Source organism: Sinocyclocheilus anshuiensis, unplaced genomic scaffold, assembly GCF_001515605.1.
Source record: "Sinocyclocheilus anshuiensis isolate Anshui unplaced genomic scaffold, SAMN03320099.WGS_v1.1 scaffold969, whole genome shotgun sequence".
Lineage (NCBI taxonomy): Eukaryota > Metazoa > Chordata > Actinopteri > Cypriniformes > Cyprinidae > Sinocyclocheilus > Sinocyclocheilus anshuiensis.
In genome coordinates this window covers 376,875-386,888 of record NW_015557114.1, presented here as the reverse complement: position 1 = coordinate 386,888, position 10,014 = coordinate 376,875, and the positions used below count along the sequence as shown (strand labels likewise).

Sequence of the window (10,014 nt, the reverse complement as noted above, 5' to 3'; positions counted from 1 at the left end):
TTTGTTGCATCCAGTGGGGACATAATTACTGATTATAATGACTTATACTGTCTTTTTACGCGTTGCGTTGCATTGCATAAACATGTAAACATAAAACTCTGTCTGCATTTGTGATCGGAGAAATGACAAACTACAAGCACTACTTTACACTGCCCAAAACTCGCTATAATTTATTCCTGTGATGCAAAGCTGAATTTTCAGCATCATTACTTCAGTGTCACATGACCCTTCAGAAATCATTCTTAAATACCGATTTATTACAGTTTTGCTGCTTAATATTTTTTTGGAACCTGTGAAACTTTTTTCAGGATTCTTTGATGAATAAAAAGTTCAAAAGAACAGCATTTATTCAAAATAGAAATCTTTTCTAACAGTGTACAGTACACTACCATTCAAAAGTTTGGGGTCAGTATTTCTTTCTTCTTTTTTTTTTGAAAGAAATGAGTGCTTTTATTCAGCAAGAATGTGTTAAATAAAAAGTGCTAAAGACTTATATTGTTAAAAGATTTCTATTTTGAATAAAGGCTGTTCTTTTTAACTTTATTCGTCAAATAACCCTGAAAAAAGTATCACAGGTTCCAAAAAAATTAAATTAAGCAACATATTAGTATGATTTCTGAAGGATCATGTGACACTGAAGTAATGATGCTGAAAATTCAGCTTTGATCACAGACATAAAGTATATTAAAATACAAAATCATTATTTTAAATGGTAATAATATTTTACAATATTAGTTTTTCTGTATTTTTGGTCAAATAAATGCAGCCCTGATGAACAGAAGAGACTTCTTTAAAACACATTATATATATTGTCCTCATTTGTAAGTCGCTTTGGATAAAAGCGTCTGCTAAATGACTAAATGTAAATATAATGTAAATGTCATTTTGAAATAAATTTGATTTATTTCATTTTGATTTTTAAAAAAAGTTTCATCTAATATTTACATTTTATTTTATTTCAGCTTATTTCAGTTAGCAGTGACAACACTTGTGGAGGACAGCAATGACATATTTAACCCTACCATATTATTATCATATTATATTTTTAACTGTGTGAAACTCTGTTAGACTAAAGAGCTGTCTCCCATCATGTGGGTAAAAAGTCAAAAACATTTCCAAAAGGCAGTTCAGTGTAATCAAGTTCATGCATGACTGACTGAGCAACAATAATTTAGTGATTCATACGCCCTCCAGAATCAAATATTACAGCCTCACTACACCTAGCCTACAGTGTTTATTACTGTACTGGGACTGAATACTCCAGACAATGACACTAACTAATCTCTAGGCATTGTAAAGACAAGTTCAAAGGTACTTTTAGTTCAACAGTTTACTAATGGAAACTCTTTTAATTGGTTACATAACAACAGTCTTTGCACTGACATAAATACACCCACGGGCTTTGTTCAAAACCTAGTGAGCTGCCTAATTAGACAGCTGTGCGGAGCGCGTCTCTAGCGGCTGAAGTGCAGTCTAGATAGGCAGCACACTACGCTTTGAGACAGAGCCTGCGCCGAAACCGACTGCGCATGCGCACTCGCCATTGTTTGGACTATAGATTAGCCGAGTACTCTCAGTCTGTCTTCATACGAGAAGCTTTTAATTAAGGAATAGACCGTTTTTGAAATTAAGTAAAAGTTGCGTTAAACTAGTGATCACTGCTCCGGTGTGAGTGATTAAGTAACAACAGATCGACGCGGAAGAATGACAGACCAGAGGAGTGGATATCAGCAGGTAACCTAACGTAACGTTAACAAACATGATCAGCTCGTTTGGTTTTCTGAGGTGTGTTTCTGTGGTTTCGGGGGTTTTATGGACACGTGTCGAGTCGATGAGGTTTTGATAATAATTCCCCGGACTCTAAACTGTAATGTTTTGAGGATAAACTCCGATGGATTAATTAGCTTGTTAGCCGCTGCTTCTGCGGCCTTCAGTTCGCAGCAACAACAAACCGGAAAAACAACGAGGAGTTCAATATAGAATATTAATACAATATACCGTTCGTATTTTATCATGTATAATTCTGATCAAGTGTTGTTTGCAGTGATATTTGATCTCATGATAAAACAGTGTTGATTTAGGACAAGACAAAGGTGAACCGGTTTAGTTTTGTGAATGAGCGTATCATTTATAACATATGGTCCTTTAGTAACGTTTAAATTATCTTAACATTTAAGATATAATACTTATATATTATATAAAGGACTCGTCGGGAATTCGGCACAATATCGGATCTAGGCCACTAAAACATGCAAAGAGAAAGCTAGAGAAAACGTTTGCGCAATTTGACTTTGTGTTTATGTATACTTGTATATTTAAAAAATATATATACATAAAATAAAATGTATGTGTGTGTGTATATATATATGTATATGTGATTCATTCTTTTATATTTTGCTTTGTAAAAAAAAGTTATATTATATACACACAGTCTTACACTACTTACATTTTATACACACATAGTCTTATGTGTATATATATATTATATAATACACACACATACATACATATTATATAACATTCATCTTATATTCAAAATAATATTGTAATATGATATCATTTCCTAAGCATCAGCAGCTTTGTTTTTCTTTTCTCGTGCAGTTGAATAATGAGGAGGAGTCAGTGGAGGTGTTTCAACAAGCCGCTGACGCACCTCCACCGTACAGCAGCATCACAGCGAGTAACGCAGGTAACACACGTGTGTGAACGCATGTCTGCACCGTCACCACCGCAGGCCAGAAATAACTGACTCCTAACCGCTTCACTGTGTGTCTGATAGCTTTCTTTAAGTACAAAGAGGATGAGGTTTACCCCAAACCCCCCTCATACAATGTTGCCACGTCACTGCCGTCATACGACGAGGCTGAGAGGAGCAAAGCGGAGGCCACCGTTCCTCTAGTCACTGACAGGGTGAGCGTTTGTGATCGTTTTAGGGGTAATTACAGTTAATTAAGCAGTCTTGACTCATCTGTGCTTGTACTACAGGATGAGGACTTCATTGCCAGAGACAGCTTTGATGATACGGATCAGCTGCGTGTTGGGAACGATGGGATTTTCATGCTTACGTTTTTCAGTAAGAGTGCACAGTACTCACCACCACATTGATGCAGAGCAGTTTTTGTCTTTTTTTTTCTTTCTGTTTAAGATACACTTTGATAGTCTGCTGTGCATTTTGGATGGGTGAGTAATTGGGCTGATGGTAGTGTAGTGTGATATTTATCTGCTGCAATAATATTGTAATTGTTGTTTTAATGATATGCAAGCTGACGTTATTGAGGATGTCACTCACTTTGCAAAAAACGAACAAAAGCATATCTTGAGAGTCCAAAAGCATTCACTGCACTTTTTTTTTTTTTTTTATTAGAATGCAATTAAAATGCCCCTATAATTCAAGTTATGAAAGCAAAAAATATCCCTGTGAGGTTTTTTGTTTTTTATATTTGTATTATTAGCGCGAGAGCGAGTGTGATATTAATTTTATACAACCATTCAACAAATATGAATTGATATTGAGAGTTTCATTTTAGACACAATATTGTTTTTTTTTTTTCTATTTCGACAATGAAAATAGTTCCAGTCAAAGATGGATCAGAAACGTTGTGCATCTCACAGCAACACTGCATTGTTTCGATCCTGAATGAATCTGTTTTTGAACAAATCATTTGACTCAATGATTCAATGATCCATTCGTAAAGACAGCCCCTATGTCCCAATGTTCATACAATCCATCCTAAATAGTATGCGAGATTAGAAGTGTGTCCCAAAACATAGTATCCTGAAAAGAGTAGGCCAAAAGTCCCCGGATGGTCTACTATTTCAGGTCGATTTTTGAAGTGTGGATCCGTGCACACACTAATGGCTAATATTGCCCACAATCCATTGCGCTTCGGGAAGGATTCGGTTCAGAACTACAAACACAAATAAAAAGCATTAAAAAACTACAAACATGGCAGATGTGCGTGGGTTAAGTAGAGAGGTTTAGATAAAGAGGTTTTTACTAATAATCAACGTTTAACCTGGTAAAAATATTAATTTAATGTTATGTGTTATATTTCATCTACAACAACGATGTGAACTTTTATAAACATCCGTTAGGCCGTTAAATTTTAAATGCATCCTTATGCTAAAAAAATATGAGCAGAGCTCTCCGCATGAACAGACGTAGTATAAGTAGGCGCATTGGGACGCAGCTGCAGTCACTTGCTTCATATCTAAATGAATCATTTGAAAGAATGATTCAATGAATCACTCATTCAGACAGGGACTTGCTGACACCTACTGGTGGTTTTAGTGTCATATTTATTTATCCATCACAGGCCTGAACCAGCCAAGGTACCAGCACAAAAACATGCTCAGCAAAATATTTATGATCATTATTGAAAAAAATCCCAATAAATATCATGTATATATCACACACCCCTAGCTGATGGCTAGATATGTAAATAGCTCTTAATTTCTTTGCCTCATCAGTGGCGTTCCTCTTTAACTGGATTGGCTTCTTCCTGTCCTTCTGCCTGACCACGTCTGCGGCTGGACGCTATGGGGCCATCTCTGGGTTTGGACTGTCTCTGGTCAAATGGGTCCTGATTGTCAGGGTATGACATAAGATGTTACATATTACACCATATTAAACTATAGCAGTGGATGAATATTTAAAGAAGAGCAGTTGGATTTTTATTTTAGTTTTAAAATGAGTGTTTTGAGTGCTAATTATTAGAGGATAAACAACACTCACCCTTTTCTTTCTGTGATTAAACAGTATTCTACCTACTTCCCTGGATATTTCGATGGCCAGTACTGGCTGTGGTGGGTTTTCCTCGTTGTAGGTGAGTGTATATTTGCACTTTAGTGTAAAAAAAACTTTTTTTGTATTCCATTACGTTCATTCATTAAAAATGATTATTAAAGAAAAATTAAAATTTGCTGAAAATGTGCTCACCCTCAGGCCTTCCAAGATTTTTGTTTGTTCATCAGAACAGATTTGGAGCATTGCATCAGTGTCTCAGCAATGGATGCTCTGCAGTGAATGGGTGCCGTCAGAATGAGAGTCCAAACAGCTGATAACAACATCACAATAATCCACAAGTAATCCACACCACTCCAGTCCATCAGTTAACGTCTTGAGAAGACAAAAGTTACGTGTTTTTTATAATAAACTTTAAATCGTTGCTTCTGGTCAAAATACTAGTCCTCTCTCCATAATATTGCTTTCTCCAGTGGAAAAAAATCTGAATCAGGAGAGAAATCTGAACAGATCAAGCACCGTTTACAAGCCAAAACAGTCCAAAAAAATTCTAAACAAATATGTGGTTGGATTTTGATGTGAGAGACAACAGGAGACAAACTTTTTCACTGCAGGAAACATTATAATGGATTATGGACTCATATTTTGGCCAGAAAATGATGGATTTGTTTCTTACAAACACACAGCTTTTCACTTCACAAGACGTTAACTGATGGACTGGAGTGGTTACTTGTGGATTATTGTGATGTTTTTATCAGCTGTTTGGACTCTCATTCTGACGGCACCCATTCACTGCAAAGCATCCATTGCTGAAACACTGATGCAATGCTACATTTCTCCAAATCTGATCTGATGATTAAAAAAAAATAAAAGAAAACATATCTCGAGTGGCCTGAGGGTGAATGCATTTTCACACAACTATTTCTTTAATATTATTACTTTGCTGTTAATATTAGTTTATATCATTATTCATTTATATTTTTAATATGAAAAAAATGATTATATTATTACAACTAATATGTGATTTGTTGTTTTGTTACACCAGATTTGTTTTTTTGTTACACCAGGATTCCTGCTGTTCTTCCGGGGATTTGTTAACTATTCCAGAGTGCGCAACATGGCAGATCATTCCATGTCTACCCTCCCTCGAACCCGAGTTCTTTTTATCTATTAGGTAAATCTTTTTTTTTTTTAGATGGGTTAATGTGTGTGCATTGCATTTGGGGAAAATAAATTAAAAGACAACCTTTCAGTGATTTAAATGATTGTGGACATGATATTAAATTGAAGGTGAAGTGTTTTCTCTTTTTTTTTTTGACTTTGTGAATAGATTAAAATCTCAGGATAATTGCAAAATGAACAAAACGGCAAAGTCAAAGAGAACCGCCTTCAGCTTTTTTGAATCTTCAGGATCTAAACAACAACAGTGCAAAGAACACATCTGCTTCAGACGCCCTTGCACTTCTCAGTTGTTTGCATAATGCAACTCTTTACATTGGCATTTTTTACTAAAGCTTTCCAGTTCCTCCAACCATTTATCAGTGCTTAATAAAGTCGTACAGTATATATTCATTATGCAGTTACATTTGCATGTGCTCCAGTTAGCGGTGAGGCCATCGAGAATCTGCTTTTGTAAAATTCCCAGTTTGTTTCTGTGGGTTTTCTCTTCATTTGTGGAAAAGTTGTAATTTTACTTTGTGAGTAAATCTAGTATCTGAACTTTGTGAACTAGAACAAGAGTATGTATATACAGTCTACGAGAAGAGAGATATTAAACGTTATAAACATGCACTTTCAAGATATAAACAGAATAAGATGCACAGAGCGACTGCCAGGTCCTTGTAAAGCGAAAAGCATATTAAGGCAAAGTTTATTCAAGAATATGTCGGCTTGTTTTAAATTACTGTCACAAAACGGACCAACATACTCTTATTATATAATAGGTTAGCTTAGACTCATAGCAGTTCAATATAAACGGCAAACTGATTCAGAATGAAAGCACACCTGATAATGTAATGCGCTTAATCAATCAGTATGAATTACAGAATATTTTATGATGCCAAATGTAGCAGTAGATGGTTCATTGATCTTTTAATTTTTATTGAAGGCTTCAGTTTGGGATAGTGCTTCTCAATGTGTTGTTTGTGATTTGTATGTTTTACACTTGTCAAGTAACTTTTAATAAATGTAACATCTATGGCAACACCACAGATCACTCGTGCGTTTGTCATTATTATACACTAGCACTTTCCAGTTTGTGGTCCGTAAGATTGTGATGTTTTTGAAAAACCTCTTATTCTCATCATTGCTGCTTTTATTTAGTAGTAATGTTGTGAAGGATTATTTAGGGTTAGATTTGTCATTAATTACATGATGTGTAATTGATGCATCAGTTTTGGCTGAGATATTACCCCCCAAATAATCATTTCACTGTTCGATGAGAATGGACATTACAAAAAGTAGCTTTAGAAAGAAAAAAATTTTTTTTTCAACATTGAAGTGAAGTGACGAAGTGACGTGACATGTGGCCAAGTATGGTGACCCATACTCGGAATTAGTGCTCTGCATTTATCCCATCCAAAGTGCACACACACAGCAGTGAACACACACACACTGTGAACACACACCCGGAGCAGTGGGAAGCCATTTATGTTGCGGCGCACGGGGACAGTTGGGGGTTCGGTGCCTTGCTCAAGGGCACCTCAGTCGTGGTATTGAAGGTGGGAGAGAGCGCTGTACATTCACTCCCCCCACCTACAATCCCTGCCGGTACGAGACTCGAACCCGCAACCTTTGGGTTACGAGTCCGACTCTCTAACCATTAGGCCACGACTTCCCCTAAATTGCATAATGATAATAAATATGGTATACTTTTTTAATGAATACTGAAATAGGAAATTATCATTCAAAAAATTAAAATCCACAACAGTTCTACTTGAATTTTGGATCTTTTTCTATTGAGCAAAACCAGACGATATTGTGTCTGAAATTTAACGCCATATTAACTTGTTTATTGAACTATTGTATAAAATCAATATCACATTTGCAATTGTTCAGATATTTGGGAAAACATCGCTCTTGCTCGTGTGGGATTGGTAAACTATATCATTTGATATAAATAAATATGACCTCTTATATATTTAATTTTAGAGGCATGTAATTGTGTTTTAATAGGCTGCATCACACGTTCAGTCTGTCGTCCTGCATCACATTCGTCTGCATCTGCATCAATCCTACGATGACTTTTTGCATGAATGCATTAATCATTTTAATGCATTATTTTTCCCACCAATTTAACACACTAAATCAACAGCCCTAATATTAATACAATTTAAAATAAGTTTTCTATTTAAATACATTTTAAACTCTGATCAAAGCTGAATTTTCAGCATCATTACTGAGTGTCACATGATCTTCAGAAATCATACTAATATGCTGATTTGCTCAAGAAACAACTTTGAAAATCTTTGATTAATCGAAAGTTCAAAGCATTTGGATCAATTGAATGCATCCTTGAACCCAAAAATTGATCTTATTCACCCCAAACTTTAGAAAGCTTGTGCATCTCGCATACTGAGGATCATTTTTCAATCCTCAGTTGAACAATTCTATAGAAATAAATTATATGTGTGTTAGTAAAGATTATAATTTGTTGGTTTAGTATCTTACCTATTGTTTTATAATGATAGCAAGTATAGTAATATTCACTGATTATTCATTTGCACTAATTTTACATGAAGCGACACAGTACAGGTCAGTGAGGAGATTTATTATATGTAACATGATCCAGAAAGGTACAATGACAATAATGTCCATATTTTGTGTTCGTGAAAAGAAAAATGAAACAAGTTCAGTCAGACACGCATTACTATATGTGACCCTGGAGCACAAAAGCAGTCTTAAGTCGCTGGGGTATATTTGTAGCAATAGCCAAAAATACATTGTGTGGGTCAAAATTATAGATTTTTCTTTTATGCCAAAAATCATTAGGATATTAAGTAAAGATCATGTTCCATGAAGATATTTTGTAAATGTCCTACTGTGAATATATTAAAACGTAATTTTTGATTAGTAATATGCATTGCTAAGAACTTCATTTGAACAACTTTAAAGATGATTTTCTCAATATTTAGATTTTTTTGCACCCTCAGATTCCAGATTTTCAAATAGTTGTATCTCGGACAAATATTGTCCTATCCTAACAAACCATACATCAATGGAAAGCTTATTTATTCAGCTTTCAGATGGTGTGTAAATCTCAATTTCGGAAAATTGACCCTTATGACTGGTTTTGTGCTCCAGGGTCACATACATCAATAAGAAAAAACCATGAACTGTCATTTGAGGTTGTTCTGACTGAACTCAATTCACTATTTAAAAATAAAAATAGGTTACTATTATAGTAGATGTATTCTATATACTGTTTTTTCAGTGCATATATAAATAGTAAGTTTTGATGTAGTTCCATCTACGGGTTAGTAAACATCTGCATATGCTGTATATTTGGCTGTTCATTTGTAGTTATTAGAGTGATCCTGTGATTCAACACTTTACAATAATGTCCACTGATGCATTAACTATCATTAACAATAAGCAATACATTTGTTACATAAATTGTATTTATTATACAGTAAATATACAGTATTTATTTGTTTATATTTTCTCGGTTTCATTTGTTAGTTCAGGTCCATGAAATAATGTTAAAATTCAGTTTTTGATTTTAATAATGTTTCAGTAAATGTTGAAATGAATATTAACAAAAGGAGTCTTATTGTGAAGTGTTAGCGGTTATTCTGTGTGATTAAATACGATCAGGTTTCAGTCCTTTGTCTGGTCCACCTGTCGAGGGAGAAAGAAAACAGCCTTTTGTCCAATGTGTGTTCTTGGGCCTCGTTTCATTTTTCTGTTCTTTTTGATCCCGACGTACCAGTTTTCACCGTGCTTTTGAGACTGTTACGTGTTGTAGTGGTTTTCCTCCATCCTCTCCAAGAAATAACTTTCATCTGTTACTAATGACTGCTAAGACAGAAAGACACATAATAGTTGTTCAGATACTGATGATTCCCTATCTTTTTGTATCAGAAAGATTTCTGAAGACTTACTGAAGCATACAGCTTGCCGTCTTCATTCATAGAGAGGTAAAGTCTCTGTCTCTGCTCCCTCAATGACCACCACTCCTGGACTAGTTGCTTTTATGCGCAGTATGCCTTTAAAAACACACACACACACACACACACACACACACACACACACACACACACACACACACA

At 35.1% G+C, this 10,014-nt stretch overlaps 1 protein-coding gene and 1 pseudogene across 1 annotated transcript; one reads left to right on the top strand and one right to left on the bottom strand.

The window, feature by feature from the left end:
• Positions 1-1,515: 1,515 nt before the first annotated feature.
• On the top strand, positions 1,516-6,954 carry ndfip1 (Nedd4 family interacting protein 1). Its single transcript, XM_016472745.1, has 8 exons — positions 1,516-1,734; positions 2,602-2,689; positions 2,780-2,910; positions 2,986-3,073; positions 4,471-4,595; positions 4,760-4,826; positions 5,812-5,918; positions 6,075-6,954. Exons 1-7 carry the CDS (start codon positions 1,705-1,707, stop codon positions 5,916-5,918), a joined length of 636 nt encoding a protein of 211 aa, XP_016328231.1. The 5' UTR covers positions 1,516-1,704; the 3' UTR covers positions 6,075-6,954.
• Positions 6,955-9,532: 2,578 nt separating this feature from the next.
• Positions 9,533-10,014, bottom strand: part of LOC107677713 (putative fibroblast growth factor 1) — a 6,865-nt pseudogene continuing 6,383 nt past the window's right edge.

Coding starts and splice junctions, on each gene's coding strand:
- ndfip1 (XM_016472745.1), top strand. CDS start 1,705: ATGACAGACCAGAGGAGTGGATATCAGCAG. Junction 2,690..2,779: donor CATCACAGCGAGTAACGCAG/GTAACACACGTG, acceptor TGTGTCTGATAG/CTTTCTTTAAGTACAAAGAG. Junction 4,827..5,811: donor GTGGGTTTTCCTCGTTGTAG/GTGAGTGTATAT, acceptor TTGTTACACCAG/GATTCCTGCTGTTCTTCCGG.